At 46.5% G+C, this 27,058-nt stretch overlaps 1 protein-coding gene across 4 annotated transcripts in view; it reads right to left on the bottom strand.

The window, feature by feature from the left end:
* LOC119969740 (transcription factor-like 5 protein) overlaps positions 1-27,058 on the bottom strand; it is a 53,432-nt gene that overhangs the window by 22,250 nt on the left and 4,124 nt on the right. For 3 of the 4 annotated variants that reach the window (XM_038803766.1, XM_038803768.1, XM_038803767.1), the window contains exons 3-5: positions 23,925-24,093; positions 21,399-21,645; positions 17,818-17,959 (exon numbers count right to left, since the gene is read on the bottom strand). In XM_038803766.1, coding sequence (XP_038659694.1) covers positions 17,818-17,959; positions 21,399-21,645; positions 23,925-24,093 — 558 coding nt within the window. Of the gene's footprint in view, positions 1-7,406; positions 7,723-17,817; positions 17,960-21,398; positions 21,646-23,924; positions 24,094-27,058 lie in introns of those variants that run through there. The other variant, XM_038803770.1, reaches the window with a different exon arrangement.

Raw genomic sequence — 27,058 nt, 5'->3', positions numbered from 1 at the left:
TTTTAAAGGATCGTCCCTTCAGTCTGAGATTGTGTCCTCTGGTTCTAGTTTTTCCTACAAGTGGAAACATCCTCTCCACGTCCACTCTATCCAGGCCTCGCAGTAACTTGTAAGTTTCAATAAGATCCCCTCTCATCCTTCTAAACTCCAACGAGTACAGACCCAGAATCCTCAAACGTTCCTCATACGACAAGTTCTTCATTCCAGGGATCATTCTTGGCACATCCTTCCTTAGATACATAGAACATACAGTGCAGAAGGAAGCCATTCGGCCCATCGAGTGCACCGACCCACTTGAGCCGCCACTTCCACCCTATCCCCGTAACCGACCCACTTAAGCCCTCACTTCCACACTATCCCCGAAACCCCTCCTAACCTTTTTTGTCACTAATGCCAATTTATCATGACCAATCCACTGAACCTGCACGTCTTTGGACTGTGGGAGGAAACCGGAGCACCCGGAAGAAACCCACGCAGACATGGGGCGGACGTGCAGACTCCTCACAGACAGTGACCCAGCAGGGAATCAAACCTGGGACCCTGGTGCTGTGAAGCCACAGTGCTACCGTGCTGCCTCCCTTGACCCCACAACCCAAAGATGTGCAGGGTAGGTGGATGGGCCATGCTAAGTTGCTCCTTAATTGGAAAAAAAGAATTGGGTACTCCAAATTTATTTTAAAAAGATTAGAGTGAGAAGAGAAAAGTGAGCCAAAGTTAGCAGACGAGCTAGAAACTAAGGCTCCAGTATTCCTCATTGAATGAGGTTTAAAATATTGATTTTGTTGATGAGCTGATGGTGCCGAATGAAGAATATAAATGAGGATGGGCTGGATTGAAGATTTCTGTGAGGACGGCACGAGCACTACTGCTTCTCATGGATCCACAGATAGCTCTCTCACATTTTGGGGAAGTATCTTCAGGATTGCTGGTTAGGGCTCCCAACGCTGGGAGCAACAGGACCTGCACCATGTACCTCTGCCATTTTGTTAAAAATTGCAATTCTACAACAGGTGTATGTGTGGTAAACACCACTGGTCATATACTACGTGCATTACGGTACTGTTACTGTACTACAATCATGACAGTAAATCCCGGCCTGCTGGCTCCACCCAGCAGGCTCTGTATAAAAGTGTACGCTCTCCTGCGCTGCCTCCATTCTGGTTCCAGCTGCAGGAGGCTTAACATCTAGCACAATAAAGTCTCAATAGTTCACCATTTCATCTCAAAGTCCACCTCCGGGGTCTCACTCCCAATCTGGCTGACAGTTCCTGGGCCCGTCCTCCTCCGCAAGAATGCGAGGAGCCACAAATCAGATCCCCTCGTCAAAAAAGTCCTCCTCCATTCGAACCCACAGTACGCCTACGCGGCACACCATGACGGGCGACAGGATACAGTCTCCCCCCGGGACCTGGCACCCGCTGGATCCCCATCCACAATCACCACCACCCCCAACCTGGTACCGTCCCCTCCCCCTCCGAATAGCTGGCCGTTCAAAGATCTGAGGGGTTTAAACCCAGCTAACTGGTTTTCTCTTTGCAGGAATTGACATGATGTGGAGATGCCGGCATTGGACTGGGGTGAGCACAGTAAGAAGTCTTACAACACCAGGTTAAAGTCCAACAGGTTTGTTTCAAACATTAGCTTTCGGAGCACTGCTCCTTCCTCAGGTGAATGAAGAGGTTTGTTCCAGAAACATATATATACACAAATTCAAAGATGCCAGACAATGCTGACAATGCTAAGAATGCAAGCATTTGCAGGTAATCAAGTCTTTACAGATCCAGAGATAGGGGTAACCCCAGGTTAAAGAGATGTGAATTGTATCAAGCCAGGACAGTTAGTAGGATTTCGCAAGCCCAGGTCAGATGGTGGGGGATGAATGTAATGCGACATGAATCCCAGGTCCTGGTTGAGGCCGCACTCATGTGTGCGGAACTTGGCTATAAGTTTCTGCTCGGCAATTCTGCGTTGTCGCGCGTCCTGAAGGCCGCCTTGGAGAACGCTTACCCAGAGATCAGAGGCTGAATGCCCATGACTGCTGAAGTGTTCCACGACTGGAAGGGAACATTCCTGCCTGGTGATTGTCGCACGATGCCTGTTCATTCGTTGTCACAGCGTCTGCATGGTCTCGCCAATGTACCACGCTTCAGGACATCCTTTCCTGCAGGGAAGAGGAAGACAACGTTGGCCGAGTTGCACGAGTATGTACCACGTACCTGGTGGGTGGTGTTCTCACGTGTAACGGTGGTATCCATGTCGATGATCTGGCACGTCTTGCAGAGATTGCTATGGTAGGGTTGCGTGGTGTCGTGGTGGCTGATCTGAAGGCTGAGTAGTTTGCTGCAAACAATAGTTTGAGGTTGCGTGGTTGTTTCAAGGCAAGTAGTGGGGATGACCCCACATCTTGCCAAGGTCATCCCCAGGTGGGTGTTAAAGCAGTGATTTTCTTTGACTGCCCATCTGGACTGCTCTCCAGTTTCCAGACAAGGGTCTCTCTCCTCTGGATGACTTCCTGACAGGCATCTCTCTTCCGGGTGTTTCCTGACAGGCATCTCTCTTCTGGGGGTTTCCTGGCAGGAGTCTCTCTTCCGGGGGGGTTTCCTGGCAGGAGTCTCTCTTCTGGGGGTTTCCTGGCAGCGGTTTCTCTTCTGGCAGTCTGTGGGGTCGTTCTCCTGTTTTAGAGGGTCCCTTGTAGGGGGTTTCTTTATTTATGTGGTCTCTGGAGGGGGGGGGGTTCTTGGGGATGGTGTGGGCATGTCTCGCATTGTAGGAGTGAGGGAGGTGTCCCTCCGATGGACTTTGGAGGCAACTCTTTTATAGAGTTAGTCCACCTTGTCAGGACCACATTTGTCAGGACCAGTAGTAATTCTCGCCCGTGTGAGGATCGGTGAATCACGCGGGGCCAAAGAATATGATGCTTGGCCCATTAAGCGAATACAGATGGGTTAGCGTTGGGGGGGGGGGGGGGGGGGGGGTGTGTGGCTGGAGCATTGGTAAAGGAGCGGCGCCTGCCGCCAATCCAGTTTTCTCCCCGACGTTGGATTCTCCGCCTCAACGGTAACTCTGCTACCAGCGGCGCTAGGAAGTACACAATAAATGGGAATATACTGAGAGGAAACAAGAGATCTTGGCATACAAGTACACAGGTAACTAAAGGCAGCAGTTGAAGTAGAAAAGGTTGTAAAGAAAGCAGATGGAATGTTCTCCTTCAGTGGCAGAGGTATAGAATATAAAAGTAAGGATATAATGTTGGAATGGTATAAAACACTTTTGAGGCCAAAACTGGAGTTTTTTGTGCAGTTCTGGTCACCACATTACAGGAAGGCATTATTCCTCTGGAAAGACTGCAGACGAGGTTTACTATAATGTTGCCAGGGCTAGAAAAGTGCAGTTACGCGAAGAGATTGGACAGGTTGGGGTTAGTTTCTTTGGAACAAAGAAGATGAGTGTGACTTAATTGAGGTGTACAAAATTGAGTGTAAATGACAGAGTGAACAGGATAAAATTGTTATCTTGGTGGAGAATTCTAGAACTAGGGGACATAAATTCAAGATAAATAAGAGGGGACATGAGGAAGAACCTTTTTAATGCAGAGGGTAGTGGGAGTCTGGAATTTACTGTCTGAGTTGGTGGTGAAGGAAGAGACCCTAAACTCTTTTAAAAGGTACCTGGATCTGCACTTTAAGTGCTGTAAGCTAAAGTGCTATGGATCAGGTGAAGGTGGGATTAGAAAGGGCACCTGGGTGTCCTTCTGTGCTGTAACTGTTCTATAGTTCTATATGGCTATTTGTCAGGTTATATGCTACAAATGACTTTAATACAGAAGAAGATGGATTTCTTCTTACTCTTCTTCACTGTTGATGGAAGCATGACTTCAATGGGTTTTGAAATGTTTCTATGGAAACCGTTTATGTCTGAATGACAAGCAACTTCAAAATTTATTTCTTCACTCACTTCCTCCAGAACACATTTTGGCATTTTAGTGTTTTGTTCAACAGCAAATGAATTTTTCCACGGGAATTTTTATCCCTTTACTCAAGTCAATTTCTAGTTCAGCCAGGAGACGAGCCAGAGCCTTCTGCACATGTTGGTGTTCCTCTCACCGATGCTTGAAAACTGCAACTCCATTTCCATTTTTTTGTAATTTCCTCCAAATATTTGTTTACTCTTTTATTTTCCAATGTTATTAATATTTTCATTCATTTTGGCAAATCCTCCACTGTTTCAGGTACCTTTCTTTCAGAGTGATTTGCAGAACCCTGAAACAAGCTCAACAACTTCACATGGGAATTCAGTTAATTTTGGAATCTTTATCCATGGCTGCTTCTTGATCCTTAGACTCTCAATCTGTTTCTTCAAATTTTCCTCATCTGCTTTTCAAAGTCTAGATCTCTTCTTCCATACCATATTTTGCCTATCTTGCACTCCAGGTTGCATGGAGTTCAAGAATTTCTTTGCTGTTTTCACAATGAAGTTCCAACAGTTTATCAGTTTTGGTTTTTGACTCTGCATTCAACCAACTGTTCTGATTCATCAACAATTTCTTTGTCTGTTCCAAGGTTTATTTTTACAATACTTAGAGACTTTTGACACATGAACTTCATCAAGTTTTAGATGGAGATCTGTCTTTGTTGAATTTGTTTCTACAAGGTTATCATTGAGATGTTTCAAGTCTTCATTGAAGTGTTCTACTTCCTTTGACTAACACTAAAGTGTTCTCACCAGTTCTCATTTCTATTAGCAAACTCATTTTCTGTGCTTGAAAGTTCGTTCTCTATACTGGTCAGTCTTTCCTTATTACACCTTAATTCCTCACACAGTCTTTGACATTCCTGCATTTCTGATACCAATCTTTCTTGATCCTGGTCTAGTGGTTTTTCCACTTCATTCTGTACAACTGTACAGGCTTGGTACAGCTCAATGGAGGAACAGCCCATGATGTTCCTCCTGAAAAATCTGTTTCTCTCATCTCAACTGACTTTCTTAAAGCCCTCAGATATGGCAAGAATTTCAAAGCTGCCAAATCATTAGTCAGTATAAAATCTAACCCTTCCATGGGTAAACTCGGAACAATTCTCGCTGTAACCATTCCGTTTACTAAGCCATTTAAAGTCAATTTACAAACAAGGGGACAGTTATCATAAATGCCCGCTATTAACACTTTATCTTTCATCAAACATTCTCAAACGCTAATTGCATCCTCAGCTACCATCAATGGGTCTGAGGATTCTAAATCCCACCAGAAAGCCCAATTTGGGTTATGATCCTGGGTCGGGCACTCAAGTTCTTGGTACAATCCAGTTGAGAACCAATAACATTTTGTTTTAACTGGACAAGGTTTGAGATTCAAGACACAAACTAAGAGAATAAAGCCACAAGATTCCAGATTTTGAACAAACAATAATAAACAAAAGGTCTGAAAGATAAAACAATATCCAGGGCAAAATTCTCTAGTTGGGAGACTAAATGTTTACGCCAGGACTGAATTGCACACAGCTTGCGTTCCCATTGGGGTGTTATTTATGGGGCAATTCAGGACATGCTAATGGGCCAGTACTCTGCCCATGTGAATCTAGGGCAATTTTCATTCCCACTGGCGTCAGATTTGCTGGGGCTGGAATTGGCACTGGAAAGCTTGATAAGCTGGAGCTGTTTATAGGCACGCCACTCTCCACATACTCACATTCCAGCCAAGAAGATGGCACAGAAGAGAGTGGCCCCGAGGTTCAGTGAAACTGAGCTTGATTAAATGTTGAATGTTGGACAACCTCTTCCACTGGGACGGCAGTAGGCTTCAGCCTGCGATTGTCTTGGCGGAGGTGGCCGAGGCAGTCAGTGCTGTCAGCATCTCCAGCGGGCCGGCCACAGTGTCAGAAGATGAATGACCTCCTTAGAGCAGCTCGGTGAGTCACCAGCTCTGATCACCTTACATTACTCCTGTCCCTCACTCCTCCAGTCTCACAGAGGTCAATCAAAACCCACTTGCTTGCATTCCCCTCACATCCCACCACGCACTGACCCCAACACCAGTATTGCCCTCTTTGGCCAGGTGCCTTGCACACAAATGCCACCAGCTACCGACTCCCCCGATGAAACTCGCCTCCATGCATCTCACCATGTCCTTTATGTGTCCCCTAAGAAAAGGAGCATAACAGAAGAGAGAGGGCGAAGACTGGAGGGGCCATCTAAGACCTAGGGCTCTCACCTCCACTGAGTAGAGAGTGATGGAGTTAGTTGGGGAGGTGTAGGAGAGGGTTATCACTGAGGCGGATGTCGGCATGCGACAACCATGTATCCTCACTGTCTTCAGGTGATGTCCCAGAAGACTGGAGAATAGCCAATGTTGTTCCTTTGTTTAAGAAGAGTAGCAAGCATAATCCAGGGAACTACAGGCCGGTGAGCCTTACGTCAGTGGTAGGGAAATTACTGAAGAGAATTCTGAGACAGGATCTACTCCCATTTGGAAGCAAATGGACGTATTAGTGAGAAGCAGCTTGGTTTGTGAAGGGGAGGTCGTGTCTCACAAACTAAATAGAGTTTTTCGAAAAGGTCACAAAGATGATTGATGCAGGTAGGGCAATGGATGTTGTCTATATGGACTTCAGTAAGGCCTTTGACAAGGTCCCTCATGGTAGACTGGTACAAAAGGTGAAGTCACATGGGATCAGGGGTGAGCTGGCAAGGTGGATACAGAACCCCGCTAGGTCATAGAAGGCAGAGAATAGCAATGGAAGGGTGTTTTTCTAATTGGAGGGCTGTGACTAGTGATGTTCCGCAGGGATCAGTGCTGGGACCTTTGCTGTTCGTAGTTTATATAAATGATTTGGAGGAAAATGTAACTGGTCTGATTAGTAAGTTGGCAGACGACACAAAGGTTGGTGGAATTGCGGATAGCGATGAGGACTGTCAGAGGATACAGCAGGATTTAGATCATTTGGAGACTTGGGCGGAGAGATGGCAGATGGAGATTAATCCGGACAAATGTGAGGTAATGCATTTTGGAAGGTCTAATACAGGTAGGGAATATACAGTGAATGGTAGAACCCTCAAGAGTATTGAAAGTCAGAGAGATCTAGGTGTACAGGTCCACAGGTCACTGAAAGGAGCAACACAGGTGGAGAAGGTAGTCAAGAAGGCATACAGCATTCTTGCCTTCATCGGCCGGGGCACTGAGTATAGGAATTGGCAAGTCATGTTGCAGCTGTATAGAACCTTAGTTAGGCCACAATTGGAGTATAGTGTTCCTCTCTCACATTCTGTAAACCTTCTCTCTAACCACAGTGCCTGGATATCGCCAGAAACCAGTGCTCAGGTAACATTTTCAACTCTGCAACTGAGCATAAGCTTCTGAAAGCCAGTGGCAGTCCATCAATGAGGAAATCAAATAGGCAATTGTACGACCAAAATTGAGAATCATAACATTTTAATGGGTTTATTATCTTTTAATTAACTACATATTCATGTGAGTTGCAATAATGAACACCTTTTGAAAACATTGAGTAATATAAAAGTAACAATGTGATTATGAAACAGCAGATGGGATTTCTAGCTCCGACACCGGTGGGTATAGTCGCGGATGGGACAGTAAATTTGGAGCGGCATCATAAGTCAAATTTCCAAATTTTCCAGTCCTGCCCTAAAATGTCTGCTGGTGGTGGGCTGGAAATTCCCAGCTATCAACCTTTCTTCAAGTAGTTGCTTTTCTGTGGGATCTTCGCTGATCTATATTTCAATAAATCAGTATTCAATAATACAGTTGTATATTTGAATTAACAAGAGGAATGTGCCATTTAATTTATTTTGCGAAGGACAAATGTGATGAATCAACTGAATATTTAATGCATGAAGCACTAAGCACAATACTTTCTTATCGAACAGAATAATACGAAAAGTTGATTTTTGAGATCTTCAGGTTAATAGTCTTAGAACCATAGAACGGTTTCAAGCACAGAAGGAGGTCATTCGGCCCACCTTGTCCATGCCGCCCGAGGTCACCCAGGTGCCCTTTCTAATCCCACCTTCCTTCACCCGGTCCACAGCCTGTAGTTTACAGCACTTAAGGTGCAGGTCCAGGTGCTTTTTAGAAGGGTATAGGGTCTCTATCTCCAGCACAAATTCAGGCAGCAAATTCTAGACTCCCACTACCATCTGCATTAAAAAAGTTCTTCCTCATGTCTCCTCTACACCTTCTGCCACATACATTGAAATTATGTCCCCTTGTTCTAGAATTCTCCATCAAGTGAAACAATTTTATCCTGTCCACATCATTTCCACTCATAATTTTGTACACCTCAATTAAGGCACTCTCACCTTCTTTGCTCCAAAGAAATAACCCCAACCTATCCAATCTCGTCTTGTAACTGCACTTTCCCAGCCCTGGCAACATTATAGCAAACCTCGTCTGCACTCTCTCCAGAGCAATAACATCCTTCCTATAATGTGGTGACCAGAGCTGCACAAGAAACTCCAGTTTGGCCTCACCAGTGTTTTATACCATTCCAACATTGTATTATATTCTATACCTCTGCCAATAAAGCAGAACATTCCATCTGCTTTCTTAACAACCGTATCTACTTGAACTGCTGCCTTTAGGGACCTGTGTACTTGTACGCCAAGATCTCTCACAGATACATAGAAGATACTACACAGAAAACTCCAGTTTTGGCCTCACCAGTGTTTCATATCATTCCAACATTATATCCTTACATTTATATTCTGTCTCTCTGCCGGGACAACACGGCGGTGTAGTGGTTAGCACTACTGCATCATGACGATAAAGTCCCAGGTTCGTTCCCGGCTCTAGGTCACTGTCTGTATCGAGTTTGCACATTCTCCTGTGTTTCCGTGGGTTTTGCCCTCACAACCCAAAGATTGCAGGTTAGGTAGATTGGATAAAAATAAATTGGGCACTCTAAATTTATTTAAAACATTTTTTTATACCTCTGCCAACGAAGGAGCGCATTCCACCTGCTTTCTTTACAACCTTGTCTACTTGAACTGCTGCCTTTAGGGACCTGTGTACTTGTATGCCGAGATCCCTCATTTCATTTACCCCTCTTAGTATAATTGCATTAAAAAATTTTTTTTTATTTATTCAAAATTTTTCAATAAGTTTACAAAACCCTCCAAAAATGAAAATAATACAAAGAAAGAAGGGCAACATGCCAACAGAACAGAACTTAACCCTCTAAACAATAAACAGTTTAGCAAATTAACACCCAATTGAAAACAGGATAGAGCATGCGCCCCTTTCAAAAAGGAAAAGAAATCCCCCCCCCCGGGTTGCTGCTGCTGTTTTTTTTAAATTACGGGTTTGCAAAAATTTTCCATATTAAATAGTAATAATCTTAACACAGCAAATTAGTGAACATTAACATAGTGCAGAAAGAGAATATACATCAGCAATCCACTAGACATTACCCCACGCGCTTCAGTCCTCCCACCCCCCCCCATCGAGGCACTCACTCCCCCCCCCCCCCCCTCCCAAATGGGTCGCTGCTGCTGCTGATGTTTTAATTTTCCCCGCGAAGTCAGCGGACGGTATTGTGCCCCCGCTCAACAGCAGCCGCTCTGTACCCTTGGCAAAGTTATTTACACACATATGTAGGCATCCGTTCGTGGTGTTGTCCCTTGCTTCTCCCGGACGGAGTTCGCTGACGTTGTCGTCTCTTGCGCACTTCCGTTTCTGCGGCCCTCCCGTCTTCCCCATTTTCTCTGTTCCTGTGGATGCCAAGTTTATTAATGTTTCCCTGCCTCCCCCCCCCCGTCCCCTGGCTCTCCTCTATTGTTCCCTGTCTCTCCCCTCTGCACCCCCCCCTCCTCCCCGCTTCTGCCCTCCTCGCCCCCCACCCCACCCTCCCCCAGCCCTGTGGTTCACCTTTCCTCCCTCTTAGATTTAGCTGTCCCTCCCCCCCCCTCTCCCGGTCTATCTCTCCCTCTCATGCTTTGGCTACTTTCCCGTTTCTTGGCTACCTGGCTGTTCTTCTGCTTGTTTGTTGGCCACGAACAGGTCCCGGAACAATTGGGTGAATGGCTCCCACGTTCTGTGGAAGCCGTCGTCTGACCCTCGGATGGCAAATTTGATTTTCTCCATTTGGAGAGATTCTGAGAGGTCGGACAGCCAGTCAGCAGCTCTGGGTGATGCTGCTGACCACCAGCCGAACAGGATTCTACGGCGGGCAATCAGGGAGACAGAGGCAAGGGCGTCCGCCCTCCTCCCCAGGAATAGCTCCACCCTCATCCCCACCACTTTGGACATGGCCTCGAAGGCTGTCCAGTACTCCAAAAGTCTGGGGCAAGACCAGAACATGTGGGCGTGGTTGGCCAAGCCTCTTTGGCACCGTTCACATCTGTCCTCCACCTCCGGGAAGAACCTATTCATATGGGTTCTTGTTAAGTGGGCTCTATGTACCACTCTTAGTTGCGTCAGGCTGAGCCTTGCGCACGTGGAGGTGGAGTTGACCCTATGCAGTGCTTCGCTCCAGAGTCCCCACCCTATTTCGATCCCCAGGTCCTCCTCCCACATCATTCTTGTTGCGTCGGCCCCTTCTACCAGTCGGTCGTACATGTCGCTACAGTTTCCTTTATCTAATATGCTTGCGTCTAGTAATTCTTCCAGTAGTGTCTGTCGTGGTGGTTGTGGGTATGTCCTTGTCTCCTTTCGTAGTTGCAGGTACCTTAGCTCGTTCCCCCTGGCTAGCTGGAATTTCTCTGTCAGTTCGCCCAGTGTTGTGATCCTGCCATCCATGTATAGGTCCCTGATTGTCAGTGTCCCTCTGTCCTGTCCCCACCTTTTGAAGGTGGAGTCAGTCAGCGCTGGCGTGAACCTATGGTTGTTGCAGATGGGAGCATTACCTGACATTTTGGTCAGGCCAAATTGCTGCCGTAGTTGGTTCCAGGATTGGAGGGTGGCTATTACCACCGGGCTTCTGGAGTGTTGTTTGGGTGGGGATGGGAGTGCCACCGTGGCGGGGGCCCCGAGTGAGGTCCCCCTGCAGGAGGTCTCCTCCGCGCGCACCCATTCGGCTTCTGGCTCTTTGATCCATCCCCTTACACGCTCAGCCGTCGCCGCCCAGTGGTAGAGTTGTAGGTTTGGGAGGGCAAGCCCCACCCTGGATTTTGTTTTTTGCAAGACCTTCTTTGGGGTCCTAGCATTCTTCCCGCCCCCCCCCATACGAACGCCATGATTAGTTTGTCTAGTGCTTTGAAAAAGGCCTGGGGATGTAGATCGGGATGGATCTGAATAGGAAGAGGTACCTGGGCAGCACGTTCATTTTGATCGTCTGGACTCTCTCCGCGAGGGAGAGTGAGAGTGTGTTCCATCTTTGCTGGTCCTTTTTTACTTCCTCTGTCAGACTGGTGAGGTTCCATTTGTGGATCCCTTTCCAGTCATGGGCTATTTGGATCCCCAAGTAGCGGAATTTGTGTCGGGCTGTTTAAACGGCAGTCCCGTTAGTGCTGCCCCCCCCCCCCTTACTTGTGGGTGTACCGGGAAGATCTCGCTTTTGCTCATATTGAGTTTGTAGCCCGAGAAGGCACCAAACTCTTTCAGAAGCGCGATGATTCCGTCCATGCTGCTTTGTGGGTCCGAAATGTAGAGGAGCAGATCATCTGCATAGAGTGAGACTCTGTGCTCTCTGCCGCCCCTTCGGATGCCCCTCCAGCTTTTTGCCGCTCTGCGCGCAATTGCTAGTGGCTCAATCGCTAAAGCGAACAGCAGCGGGGACAGTGGGCATCCTTGTCTGGTGCCCCTGTGCAGCTGGAAGTATCGGGAGTTGGTTTTGTTTGTCCGTACGCTCGCCATGGGAGCGCTACATTGGAGTTTTACCCAGGAGGTGAATCCTGTTCCAAGCCGAACCGATCCAGTACCTCTGTGAGGTATTTCCATTCGACTCTGTCGAAGGCCTTTTCTGCATCTAGGGAGACGATCACCTCTTGTGTTCTCTCCCTGGAGGGGGTCATTATCACGCTAAGCAGGTGCCTAATGTTCGAAATAAGCTGTCTACCTTTGAAAAAGCCTGTCTGGTCCTCTGCTACCACCTCTGGCACGCAGACTTCCAGCCTTTTGGCTAGAATCTTTAACAGTATTTTGGCATCCGCGTTCAGTAGTGAGATTGGTCTGTATGACCCACATTCCGTTGGGTCTTTGTCCTTCTTAGGTATCAGCGAGATTGAGGCCTGTGCTAGCGTGGGTGGCATTGTGCCCCCCCTGGCTAGCGAGTCTGTGAACATCTCCCACAGGTGCAGGGCCAGTGCTGTCGCAAATTTTTTGTAGAAGTCCGCCGGGAACCAGTCTGGTCCCGGCGCCTTCCCCACCTGCATGGAGCTAATGCTGTCCGTGATTTCTCCCAGTGCTAGTGGTGCTTCCAGTTCCCGTTTTCTGCCCTCTCCCACGACTGGTATGTCCAGTCCATCAAGGAACCGTTTCATCCCGGACTCCCCCCTTGGGGGCTCTGAGGTGTACAGCCCTTGGTAAAAGGCCCTGAATGCTTTGTTGATCTTTTCTGGTTCCGTTTCTAATGTGCCCCGAGTGTCCCTGATTTGCGCAATTTCTCTGGTGGCCGCCTGCTTTCTCAGCTGGTGTGCCAGCAGGCGGCTGGCTTTGTCTCCGTGTTCGTATAGGGTCCCACGTGCCTGGCGGAGTTGATGCACTGCATTCCTGGTGGAGAGCAGATCGAAGTTCCTTTGTAACTCTTTCCTCTCCGCCAGGAGCTCTACAGACGGGGCCTCGGAGTATTTGCGGTCTACCTCCAGTATGGAGTTGACCAGCTGCTGCCTAGCCGCCCTTTCCTCCCTATCTCTTCGCGCTTTGAAAGCGATGACTTCCCCTCTTATTACGGCCTTTAGTGCTTCCCAGAACGTGGAAGGCGCGACCTCCACGTTCTGGTTGTTCTTCGTGTACTCTGCTATGGCCTGCAATATCTTTTCATTGAAGGCCTTGTCTGCCAGTAGGGTAACGTCCAACCTCCATGTGGGTCGTTGGGCCCTGCCCGTCTCCAGCCTCACATCCATGTAGTGTGGGGCATGATCTGATATCACCATTGCGGAGTATCCCATTTGTCTATCCCCGGAAGCACCGTTTTCCCCACCACAAAGAAGTCAATTCTGGTGTATACGTTGAGTACTGGGGAGAAGGAGGAGAATTCCTTCTCCCCTGGGTGGGTGAACCTCCAGGGGTCCACCGCTCCCATCTGTTCCATAAAGTGACCGAATTCCCTTGCCATGTTTGAAGTCTTCCCCGTTTTGGGGTTTGATCTGTCAGTCATTGGATCCTGTACACAGTTGAAGTCCCCCCTCATGATTAGTTGGTGCGTCGCTATGTCCGGGATTTCCGCCATGGTCTTCTTAATGAAGCTCGTGTCGTCCCAGTTGGGCGCGTACACGTTAACAAGTACTACCGGTGCCCCATCCAGGGCCCCGCTGACCATGAGGTACCGTCCCCCTGGGTCCGTAACCGTCTTTGTCGCCTTAAACATCGTCCATTTGCTGAGCAGTATTGCCACCCCCCCTGGCCCTCGTCCCGTAGCAGGAATGGTTGGTCTGTCACACCCAGCCCTTTCTTACCCGCAGTCGGTTCTGCTCTCTCAGGTGCGTCTCTTGGAGGAAGATTATGTCGACCGTCATATTTCTTAAGTGGGTGAGGACTCTGGATCTTTTCACTGGGCCGTTGAGTCCCCTTACGTTCCAGGTGACTATCCTGGTGGGGGGCTTCTGTCCCCTCGCTCCTGTGGGGTCAACCATATTTACCTGATGGACGCGCCCCTGCCCTCCGGGGTTCCCCTTTGTTCAGGGGCCGTCCAGGATGGCCGCTGTCGCTGCTCTCTCCATACGGTCGGGCCCCTGCGCTCCGGGGTTTCCCTTCGTCCAGGGGGCACCTGACATGGCCGCCCGCTGTGCGACTACCACGCGGGTAGACCCCTGCTCTCTGGGGCCTCCCTTCGCCCAGCGACCGTACTGGGTGGATGCTTGCAGCGATTCCTTGTTCCGAGCCCTCTGTTGTAGCCCTATTGTTGTTTCTTTTCTAGCCTTGTTTGTCCCTCCGTTCCTGTGTTCCCCATCCTCTGGGTCCTTCCCTTCCTGTGCACCCTCCTCCCCGGTTCCTCCCTTTTCTCCCCCCCTTCCGTATTTCCCTCCTTTGTCCCTCTTTCCCCTGCTCCTATTCCCGTTTGTTCTCCCGCCTCTGTTGAGTGGTACCCCCCCCCCCCCCTGCCTGGCGCCTTCCCCCCTGTTGGGGGCGCGCTGCGGCCCTGCTTTGCTGCATGTCCCCAGTGCTAGCTTTCTTGCTAGTGTGGTGACCCCCCTCTTGGGAATTTCTGTCTCGCTTCTCCTTTGCCAAGCCTCTGCGTTTTTCTGTCTGGTCTTCCCCCATCCTACCCTGCGCTCTCCTCGTTTGCTCTCCCTTCTCCGCTGCTCTCGTTCCCTCGCGCTGGGGCCTGGTCTCCCACCTGTGGTGATCCCTCAGGTAGCGGTTTTCTCTTTGTTCAGGGTGTGTGGTGGCTGGCGTTGCCTCACCCCTCCCCCAATCTCTGTCAGTGTGCTGTTGCCCCTTGCCTGGGGCCCCGTATTTCTACCCTCGCTGCTGTTTTTCCAGCCCATGTTCCTCTATAAACTTGTTTGCTTCGGTGGGGGTTGTGAAGAAGTATTCTCTTTTTTGGTATGTGACCCAGAGTTTCGCTGGGTACAGCATACCGAAACGCACTCTGCTCTTGTGAAGAGCTGCTTTCGCTCTATTAAATTCGGCCCGTCTCCTGGCGAGGTCTGCCCCGATGTCCTCTTAAATTCTAATGAAGTGTCCTTCCCATTTGCAATTTCTGTTCTCCCTGGCCCAGCGCAGGATTGTTTCCCTGTCTTGGTTTAGCTATAACTGCCCACGGGCGGTCCCCCACCTTGGGCTTCAGGCGTAGCGACTGGTGTGCTCTGTCCTCCCCACTAAGTTGCCCAGCATCTTGGCCACATAGGCAGTGGGGTTTCTACCCTCAATCCCCTCTGGTAGGCCCACTATCCTGACATTTTGTCGTCTTGAGTGGTTTTCCTGGTCGTCCACCCTACCCTTCAGGCTCCCCTGCATTGTGCCCAGTCTCGCCGCCTCTCTCTCTCCAGGGCCATCATCCGGTCGCTCATGTCAGTTGCGGCCTTTTCCAGTTCCTTAATGGTTTCCCCATGGGCTTCCAGTTTCTCGTCTTGGGCTTCCAATTTTTTCTCTTGGGCTTCCAGTTTCTTCTCTGCTATGCCCAGTGTGAGCTGCATCTCTGCCAGGGCCTTGCTGCCTGTACTGTGGCCTCCATGTCTGCTCTAGCCTCTGCCTTGATTCCCTGCTGATGTTCCCTCAGCGCCTCTGCAAAGGCTGCCTTCCAGTACCCCTCTGGCCCAGGGGGGAAATACTCCTGTCTGAGCAGGTCTTTTTGTTGCAGCATGTGATGGTTGGCTCGTCTGAACGGGCTCGCATAGTATCGTCCCGTTTGCTTTTGGTGCCTCTTCTCCCTCTACTCTGGCTCCCTTCTGGCATTTTCTTTAGGTAAGTTTTTTTTTAAAGTTGGAGAAAAAGGTCAGGAAAAAAAGAGGAATTCTTGTTTGTTTTTTTTTTGTTCCCCCCCCCCCCGCTTCCTCCAGAGGTTTTCTTTCCAAAGTCTTTGTTGTTTTTTTTGTTGGGGGGGGGGAGGGGGAGATCTTCTTTTCCATTTTCCTCTCCTCACTCACCAGGGTCGGGAGCGAGAGAGGCTTCTGGTCGGGTTGGGGCTCCTTTGTTCTGCCACCTGCCTTGTGGTGGTTGCCACCGGTGGGGGGGCTCGGGCCGGCTCGCAGGTCGGCGCTCCGGGGGACTGGAAATTACACTTAAGTTGGTTATTTTAATGCATATTTGGGAAAAAATGAATTGGGCACTCTAAATTTAAAAAAAAAATATTGGTCAAGGAAACCATTCCATATACATTCCAGGAAATCCTCCTCCACCGCATTGCTACCAGTTTAGCCCAATCAAATGCAGATTGATATTTCCCATAACTGCTGTACCTTTACTGCACGCAGCTCTAATTTCCTGTTTGATGCCATCCCAAACCTCACATCTACTGTTTGATGGTCTGTACACAACTCCCACTAACATATTTTGCCCTTTCATGTTCCGCAGCTCCACCCATACAGATTCCACATCGTCCTTTCTTACTATCGCGTTAATCTCCTCTTTATCCAGCAACGCTAGCCACCTCCCTTACCTTTCCCTCCATCTTTCCTGAATATTGAATATCCCTGGCTGTTGAATTCCCATCCATGATCACCCTGGAGCCAGAACTCTGTGATCCCAATTACATCATGTCGTTAATGATTATCAGCACAGTTAATTCATCAACCTTATTACAAATACTCCTCACATTGAGACACAGAGCCATTAGGCTTTTTTTTGGTATTTATAGCCTTTTTAGAATTCTGATGTAATGTGCACTTTTTGTCTTTGGTTTCTCTGCCTTCCACTTTTCCCTTTATTGCCTTTTATTTCTGTCCCCAACTTACTTCCCTCCGACTTCCTGCATCGGTTCCCATCCCCCTGCCACATTATGTTGTGTGTAATTGCAATTCCACAGATCATTGTAATTGGAACAGCTTATTTTGTAAATCTTCTAACAAACCAGCTGTCAAAATGACTTCCCAATGTGTAGAGTAAACTAAGTACAGCACAATCCAAAGTTTTCCTGTGAAAGAAGATAGGACTAACTTGTCCTTTAAAGAAAAGCTTGAGATTGCATCTTAGTAGATTTCAACTCTTTAGATTTAGTAGGAATATCTATTCCTGGGGAGGAGGGCGGACGCCCTTGCCTTTGCCTCCCTGATCGCCCGCCGTAGAATCCTGTTTGGCTGGCGGTCAGCAGCACCGCCCAGAGCTGCAGACTGGCTGTCCGACCTCTCGGAATCTCTCCAAATGGAGAAAATCAAATTCGCCATCTGAGGGTCAGACGACAGCTTCCACAGAACGTGGGAGCCATTCATGCAATTGTTCCGGGACCTGTTTGTGGCCAACGAACAAGAGGAAGAATAGTCGGGTGGCCAAGAATCAGGGGAAAATGGACGGGAATCGGGGGAAGGTAGCCGGGGGGAGGAGGGCTACGGGTTCGTTATGGGGGTTTGTTCGCATGGTTTTACGCTTATTTCTTTTCCTTGTTAATTTATTGTTTTTGTATTGGAGGGGAGGGGTTACTGTTTTTCTCTGTTGTGATAAAATTTGTTGAAAACTTGAATAAAAATTATTCCAAAAAAAAAAGGAAGGACAAAGCCGCAAGCGACAGTCTGATGGCAAGCTAAGGCCCAAAACCAAATTGTAAATAAATGCCTATAAACATGTGCCTCGGCCATATTGGGGAATGTAAAATATGTATGCCGGTTAAAGGGGGCGGCCACAGTTGTTATTATAAAGATGCTTACCTGTAAATATACATGTTAATTTTTGCGTGTTTTGTTTTCTAATAATTTGTAATTTGTTGGATATAAAATATGAAAACTCAATAAAAAATATTTCCAAGATTTAGTAGGAATCCAATTTTCTAAACACCCTATTTGGCTTCTGGATTAAGCACAATTTTACTACCTCAGTAATCAGACAGCCTGTGGCACAGCACTGAGCCATACAGACCAGGGAATTCCAGAATTGAACCACGCTTGATACTGAAAATGTATACAGAAAGCGAGGACAGGATAATTTGTGACGCAATGCTTGCTACCAAAGCTCAAAACGTGAACAATGGTTATGTGGGTGATTGTGCTTTGGTCACTGCCCTATTGTGAGGCACTGTCTTCAGAAGATGGACAAATACTTGGAAAAATGTAACCTACCTTTTTTAGTGTATCACCGTGTTTTTCCTGAATATATTTGAGAAAGGCAGTGGTCCACTGTAAAGTTGTAGCTTTATCAGTCTCAGAATTGCAGAATGGAACAAGGTAATTCAGCTCATCACAACAAATACGGATTCTACGCCTGCAAATATATGAACATTTCAGTAAATCTTTACTTTAATTACAAAAAAATACAAGTATCAAGTATTTGATGCACCTCATCTCTCCTCTATTATTCATTCAATATACTGCTTTTTGCGAGAACTAATTATTTACTATGAGAATCATATTTCAAAGCTATCATTTGTGAGTTTAGAAGAACAAGAAGCAACCTCATTGAGACATATAGGATTCTCAGGGGGCTTGACAGGGTAGTGCTGTGAGGTTGTTTCCCCTTGTGTGAGGGTCCAGAACCAAAGGGCATAATCTCAGAGTAAGAGGTCACCCATTTAAGGCAGAGATGAGGAGGAATTTCTTCTCTCAGAGGATACTGAGTCTGTGGAATTCTTTACCATAAAGGGATGGACAGGCTGGGTTGCTAAGTATGTTCAAGGCTGAGATAGACAGGTTCTACCAGTAAGAAAATCAAATGTAATAGTGATAAGGCGGGAAAATGGAGTTGAGGATCATCATATCAGATCCATTATGATCTCATTGAATGGCGTAGATCTGATGGGCCAAACAGCCTACTCCTGCATCTTATAATCAAAATATGAGCATTTCAATCAATCAACAATACTTAGGATACTAAAATATTAACTGAATCAAAACCAACTCACTTCAATCCAATCACGTTTTCTCAATGATCTATTCATACTCTTTGTAAGTTTATAAGATATAGGAGCAGAATTACGCCAGTTGGCCCATCGAGTCTGCTCTGCCATTCTATCATGGCTAATATGTTCCTCATCTGCTACCTACAATGGTACAGACCAACAGCTGGATTGCAAAATCAGCCAGAGCATCTCCTCCTTGGAACCCATGACCTAGAAGCGGGAGTAGGCAATTTAACCTCCTCAGCCTAACACCCTCAATGTGATCGTGGCTGTTCCCATCATGGTCTCAACTTCACCGTCCTGCCCATTCTCCATAACCCTTCAACCCATTACCAATTAAAAATCTGTCTAACTCCTCATCAAATTTACTCACTGTCCCTGCATCCACCGCACTCTGGGATAGCGAATTCCACAAATTTACAAACCTTTGGGAGCAGTAGTTTTTCCTCAAATCTGTTTTAAATTTGCTATTCTAAGATTATGACCTCTCGTTTTAGAATGCCCCACAAGAGGAAGCATCAGCTTCACATCGATTTTATCCGAACCTTTTAGCATCTTGTATACCTCAATTAGATCTCCCTTCATTATTCTAAACTCTAGAGAGCATAGGGCTAAACTGTTCTATCTCTCCTCATACAACAAACCCTACATCTCTCGAATCAATCTAGTGAACCTCCTCTGAACTGCCTCCAAAGCCACTACATCTTTCCTCAAATAAGGGGACCAAAACTGTGCACAATACTCCAGGTACAGTCTTACCAATGCCTTGTAAAGTACTCTTAATAGATCATTGAAAAAAGTAACAAATAATGTTTATTTCCAATTGCAGCCTGCACACAATGGCACTGAATCCCAAACTGGATATTTGGCCACTGATTAACAATGGGTGGAATTCGGGCAGCACGGTAGCGCAGTGATTAGTGCTGCTGCCTCATGGCGCCGAGGTCCCAGGTTCGATCCTGGCTCTGGGTCACTGTCCGTGTGGAGTTCTCCCCGTGTTTGCGTGGGTTTCACCCCCACAAGCGCAGCACGGTAGCATTGTGGATAGCACAATTGCTTCACAGCTCCAGGGTTCCAGGTTCGATTCCGGCTTGGGTCACTGTCTGTGCGGAGTCTGCACGTCCTCCCTGTGTTTGCGTGGGTTTCCTCCGGGTGCTCCGGTTTCCTCCCACAGTCCAAAGATGTGCAGGTTAGGTGGATTGGCCGTGATAAATTGCCCTTAGTGTCCAAATTGTTCTTAGTGTTGGGTGGGGTTACTGGGTTATGGGGATAGGGTGGAGGTGTTGACCTTGGGTAGGGTGCTCTTTCCAAGAGCCAATGCAGACTCGATGGGCCGAATGGCCTCCTTCTGGACTGTAAATTCTATGATTCTATGAACCCAAAGATGTGCACATTAGGTGATCTGGCCACGCTAAATTGACCCTTAATTGGAAAAAATGAATTGGGTACTCTAAAATTATTTTTTTTAAAACAATCGGTGGAATTCTGGCACAAATTCTTTTTGTGAATCTCCTTAAGCAGGGAAAGAATAAGTCATGTTGGACCCTTCAGTGTCTATTTATACCCGAAACGTTTACACACTGCCAGCTCCAATTTCTAGTTTAATTTAAATTTTTTCATTAATAAGCCTCCTTAGGGGCAGCGTGGTGGCACAGTGGTTAGCACTACTGCTTCACGGCACCGAGTTCGATCCCGGCCCGGTCACTATCCATGTGGAGTTTCCCGAGCACATGGATAAGTGGAACAAATATGTGAGGATAAGTGGATTGATCACGCTGAATTGCCCCTTAATTGAAAGAAAAACAATTGGATACTCTAAATTTATAAAAAAGAAATAAAATCAGCCTCCTTAGCCCAGCTTAAATAACAGTTGTAATTTTTTGCATCAAATTTCAAAGTTGCACTTTGCACCAATTAACTTAAATGTTGTGACACTGAGAGACATGTAACAATACAAAACTAATTAATTCTTCCTTCAGCTTGTCAAATTCTCTGGTTGGAATAAATGCACAAAGCAAAAGGCAGGATTAAGCTAAAGGTTTGCAGGATTCAGACTAAAGTAGACAACCATGCAGACAAATGGCAAATTAGTTTTTGTATTGAGAAACAAAGTACTTCTTGAGGAAAAAATTGGGTTCATAAGTATTGCAAATGGAACTAAATTAGGAAAGGAAAATACAGAAATTAACATGGGATTAATACAGACTTGTGACTTCCAAAAATCACAGATGTTGGCAAGCAAAAAGTATAATGGGTGCTGAGATATACATTCAGGGTTATAGTCGTACATAGTGGGGGCGGCACAGTGGTTAGCACTACTGCCTCACGGTGCCAGGGACCAGGGTTCGATTCCCCACCCCGGGTCACTGTCTGTGTAGAGTTTGCACATTCTCCCCGTGTCTGTGTGGGTTTCACCCCCACAACCCAAAGATGTGCAGGAAAGGCGGACTGGCCACACTAAACTGCCCCTTAAAAAAAAGTACATTGAGGCTATACTGGGAATCTACAATGTACTGGACAGTTCACAATGGTAGAAATCTAAATACAATAAACAGTTTGAACTAAAAGCATTCACATCCTAATGGCAGTTAAAAGCAGTTTGAAGCTGGTAAACTGGCTGATTTAAATCCTTTTGCCTTTTTCCTCCAGGTTTTTCATTACTTATATGGAGACTGAGACATGAAGCAAAGATTAAATGCAAATACTTGTTGATTGAGGACATTATTTGGTCAATAAAATTTAGTCTGAATTTTAAATTAAACATCTATCAAAACTGCTATTCCTCCGAGTCCATTCGAGACTCACCGGCGGTCTCTCTCCATTCGGTTATGTCTTTCTCTTCGCTGGCAGTTCAGTTCCTGTTGGTTCCCATGTGTAGGGCCAGGGGGAGTTGGATGTGTTGGTTGCCATTGCCCACCTTGAGCAACATTTGCATTTTGACTCTCCGTCATGTTAGTGAGATCACTAAGAACTTTGTGCTCTGTTTCTATGCTGGCTTGCCGCGAGCGACTGCGACAGCGTTTGTTTGCTACCTGTTTGCGTAAAGTTTCATCTGTGAGGGGAAAAAACAATATGGATCATTTTTTTCCTTTCATACAAATATCAGTAAACTGGTGATGATTTAAAATTGATGGAAATTACACTTCTCTGATGTTGAATCCCAAAGTAAAACTATAGTGTTCTTATACAAATATATTGCCCAGGGTTTTCTAATATTCTCCTTTGAGAGAATGGGTCAAATTAAAAAGTTCACACTGACTGCACGACTACCATCATTTTTGGTGAATACAAAGTCACCACATAGAAATAGATTCTTTAGGGTGGCACGGTTGTGCAGTGGTTAACACTACTGCCTCACTGTGCTGAGGACCCAGGTTCGATCCTGGCCCCGGGTAACTATCCGTGTGGAGTTTGCACATTCTCCCCGTATCTGTGTGAATTTCACCCCACACAACCCGAAGATGTGCAGGTTACGTGGGTTGGCCATGCTAAATTGCCCCTTAATTGGAAAAGAAATATTTGGGTACTCTAAAATTAAAAAAAAGAAATACATTCTTTGACCTAGATATTCTGAGCACGACTGCCTGGTTTGTCAGTGCAAATCGTGTATTTTTGATCAGAAAAGTGGTTTCACACGTTGGAGATGGTACTAGGGTTAACTACGTAGAAGGTGGTTGAATGGGCACAGTGATACTGCATCATTCTATTTCATCATTCCTCAGCTATTAATTGAACCATAAACCGTACAATTATTCGAGGACAAAAAGTGCCAGACTGGCAACACTGGGAATATCAGGGTTCTGTAGGATGAAATGGATGACTAGAGGAGTACTGGACTAAGCTCAGGCAATTCAATTTACTTACCTGCATCTGTGGTAGGGATACAATACCTTACTTTGGTAACTATTTGGTAAATGTTAAGACTCTTACTCTTAAAGATAGCCAAGACAGTAAACAAATACCTGGCTAACTGTATTGGACTACTGGTGGCTTGTTTAGCTCAGTGGGCTAGACAGCTGGTTTGTCAATTCCCATACCAGCTGAGGTTATTCATGAAGGCCCTGCCTTCTCAACCTTGCCCTTCGTCTGAGGTGTGGTGATCCTCAGGATAAACCACCATCAGTCAGCTCTCCCCCCAAAGGGGAAAGCAGCCTATGGTCATTTGGGACTATAGCAACTTTACCTTTACTTTGAAAGTGCAGCATGTCTTTTTTCCAAGTTATTGTTTAAAGAAAGCATGGCAGACTGATCAACAGTCAATGCATCTAGACTGACATCATCCATCAAGTTACACCATCCAGGTATGTAGATTTCTGCAGACTTACCTGTCAAAAGTGTTCACAGGATCTGTGTCATAAGAGAACGAGATAGAGTTCTCCCATCTAAAATAAGCATACTTGCAGCTACTATGCCGCTTTAAATTGGCACCTCCAGTGACAGCAATGGTTTTAAGTGGCCTTCAACTTGACCTGTATTCCTTGCAAGCATGCTGCAACATGTGTTTAAAGACAGAGGATAACTTGTCTCAACTACTGTGTGCAGCACCACCTCACTTCAACAGCCATCAAAAAAGGTTGGAGTTGGTGTAAGACGTCTTTTAAATCATTCAAATGCAATTTGCACCCATGTAGGAAACAAAGAATAAATATATTTTGGCTAATAATTAACATTAATGCTTCAATACAACCTTACAAGGAACATTTTTTTGCTAATTTTAACATTAGCACTTTGTCGTTGCAGATAAAGTTGAAATATTATTGCCAAGAACACTTCCCTTGGTCAAATAGATAATTTAGATTTATTGCCACATGTACCGAGGTACAGTAAAATGTACTGTTCCGAGTACAGTCCAGGCAGATCACTCCATACATGAAAAACATAGAACATACAAAAAATTCACAATATAAGTACATAGACATCGGGTGAAGCATATGAAGTGTAGTACTACTCAGTAGAGAAGACGCGTGGAGAGATCAGTTCAGTCCATAAGAGGATCATTCAGGAGTCTGTTAACAGCGGGAAATAAGCTATTTTTGAATCTGTTAGTGTGTTCTCAGACTTCTGTATCTCCTGCCCGATGGAAGAGTTGGAAGAGAGAATAACCTGGGTGGGATGAGTCTTTGATTATGCTGCCCGCTTTCACAAAGCAGAAAGAGGTGTAGACAGAGTCAATGGACGGGTTCGCGTGATGGACTGAGCGGTATTCACGACTCGTTTTAGTTTCTTACGGTCTTGTGCCGAGCAATAATGTTCCCAGTAAAATTCTCATGCATATCATTCATGCTTAATTATATTTATAACGGCTAAATGTCAATGAAATAGTATCTTTACCTTCTACCTTAATCCAGACTTGCTCAGGTAAAGGTTTGTTTCTGTTGCAGTTACTCAGTGCCTGTCTGGCGGATTGAAGTTCCTGCTGGAAGCATAAAGAGAATGCTCTTGGCAGGGCCAGTTCCTGAGGGCTGGCAGAGTCCAGCACATGTGCTTGGTTTCCTGTACCCTATTAGAGCCAATTAGAGGAACCAGTTAAGTGTCTCCACATTAAACTACTAGCCAGTAATGCATTATTAACGAAACTGTGCTTGAGCATATGTAGGTTGTAAGCTATAACACATGAAGGTTAGAACATTAAGACCATAAGAAAGTCACAGGAGTAGGCCATTCGGCCCCTCAAGCCTGCTTGCCATTCAATAGGGTAATGCCTGATGCGAATTTCCTCACATCCAGTTCACAGAAGAATTCCTACAGTGCAGGAGGCCATTCAGCCTATCGAATCTGCACCGACCCTCCGAAAGAGTACTCTACCTAGGCCACTCCCCTGCGCTATCCCCGTAACCCCACACGCACATTGATCATGGCCAATCACTTAACCTGTACATCTTTGGATACTAAGGGACAATTTAGCATGGCCAATCCAACTAACATGCATATATTTGGATAGTGGGAGGAAACCAGCGGACCCGGAAGAAACCCACGCAGACACGGGGACAACGAAAAAACTTCACACAGACCGCCACCCAAGGCCAAAATCAAACTTGGGTACCTGACGCTGTGAGGCAGCAGTGCTAATCATTGTGCCACCGTGCCGCCCTTTCCCCATAACCCTTGATACATGGATACATAGAAGATATGAGGAGCAGGAGGCCTTTTAGCCCTTCGAGCCTGCTCCGTCATTTATCACGATCATGGCTGATCGCCCAACTTAATAGCCTAATCCTGTTTTCTCCCCATAACCTTGATCCCATTCGCCCCAAGTGCTGTATCCAGCCGCCTCTTGAATATATTCAATGTTTTAGCATCAACTACTTCCTGTAGTAATGACTTCCACAGGCTCATCACTCTTTTAAAAAAAATTTAGAGTGCCCAATTCATTTTTTCCAATTAAGGAGCAATTTGGCATGGTCACTCCACCTACCCTGCACATCTTTGGGTTGTGGGGGCGAAACCCACGCAAACCCGGGGAGAATGTGCAAACTCCACACGGACAGTGACCCAGAGGCCAGGATCAAACCTGGGACCTTGGTGCCATGAGACAACAGGGCTAACCCACTGCGCCACCGTGCTGCCCTACAGGCTCATCACTCTTTGGGTGAAGAAATGTCCCCTCATCTCTGTCCGAAAGTTTACCCTAAATCCTCAGACTGACCCCTCGTTCTGGACATACCCACCATTGGGAACATCTTCCCTGCATCTACCCTGTCTAGTCATGTTAGAATTTTATAAATATCTATGAGATCCCCCCCTCACTCTTCTGAACTCCGGCAAGAACAATCCTAACCTAGTATATATCTCTCCTCATATGACAGTCCCGCCATCCCTGGAATCTGTCTGGTAAACCTTCGCTGCACTCCCTCGAGAGCAAGAACATCCTTCCTCAGAAAAGGAGATCAAAACTGCACACAATATTCTAGGTGTGGCCTCACCAAGGCCCTGTATAATTGCAGCAACACATGCCTGCTCCTGTACTCAAAACTCTCGCAATGAAGGCCAACATACCATTAGCCTTTACCGCCTGCTGCAACTGCATGCTTACCTTCAGCGACTGGTGCACAAGGACACACTGGTGCACACTCCCCTCTCCCAATTTACACATGTGCAGGTAGTAATCTGTCTTCCTGTTTTTGCTTCCAAAGTGAATAACCTCCTTTACTGATCAAGAATCTATCTTCCTCAGCCCACAATATACAGGGTAAATGCTGAGAGGATGTTTCCCCCCATCAGAGAGTCTAGGAACAGAGGGAATAGTGTCAGGATAACAGGATGCCAATTTAAGACTGAGATGAGGAGGATTTTTTTCTGCAGAGCGTTGTGAATCTTTGGAACTCCTTGCCTCAGAAATCTGTGGGGCAGAGCACTTATTTTTTTGAATATAAATTTAGAGTATCCAATTCATTTTTTTTCCAATTAAGGAGCAATTTAGCATGGCCAATCCACCTACCCTGCACATCTTTGGGCTGTGGGGGTGAGACCCACGCAGACACGGGGAAAATGTGCAAACTCCACACAGACAGTGACCCAGAGCCGGGATCGAACCCGGGTTCCTCGGTGCCATGAGGCAGCAGTGCTAACCACTGCAACACCGTGCCTATTTCCCTTAGCAGCTATTCCCCTTTGTTGAAGGGTCAATAACAAGGGTGCATAATTTTAAGGTGAAAGGCAGGAGGTTTAGAGGGGATATGAGGAAAGAAATGTTCACCCAGAGGGTGGTGGGAATCTGGAATGCACTGCCTAGGTGGGCAGTTGAGGCCAGAAACCACACAATCTTTAAAATGTCATAACATTCAAGGCTATGGGCCAAGTACTGGGAAGTGGCATTCATGTAGATTAGTTTTTTTTGTTGGTGCAGGCCTGAGGGGCCGAAGGACCTTTTCTGTACTGAATGATTCTAGAATCTTAACTAGGCGAGCCATATAAATATTATGGCAAAAATGCAATTAGAGGCTCAAAATTCTGAGGCGGGGAACTCACTTCCTGACTCCTGTCCACTATCGACAAGGCATAACTCAGGAGTGTGATGGAATACTCTCTACTTGCCTGGATGAATGAAACTCCAGTAACACTCAAGAAGCTCAATACTATCCAACACAAAGCAACCTCCTTGATTAGCACCTAACAATCACCTTAAATGTACATTCCCTCTGTCACTAGCACACAATGCCTATAATGTGTACCATGCAGTAACTCACGAAAGTTCATTCAATATCTTTCAAACCAGCAATCTCGACCACCTAGAAGGACAAGGGCAGCAGGCGCTTGAGAACATCAATCCTTCCAAGTTCTTCTCCAAGTCACACACCATTCTGATTTTGCTTTTACTTCACTGTCACTGGATCAGAACGCTGGAACTTCCTTCCTAACAGCATTTAGCTGTACCTATAGCATATGGATTGCAGTGGTTCAAGAAGGCAGCTTACCACCACCATCTCGAGGGCCATTAGATTATCATAGAATTTACAGTGCAGGAG

This window comes from Scyliorhinus canicula, chromosome 7 (genome assembly GCF_902713615.1).
Source record: "Scyliorhinus canicula chromosome 7, sScyCan1.1, whole genome shotgun sequence".
Taxonomy (NCBI): domain Eukaryota; kingdom Metazoa; phylum Chordata; class Chondrichthyes; order Carcharhiniformes; family Scyliorhinidae; genus Scyliorhinus; species Scyliorhinus canicula.
Note: the sequence above shows the minus strand (reverse complement) of the source record. Positions and strands in the feature narration are given on the sequence as shown.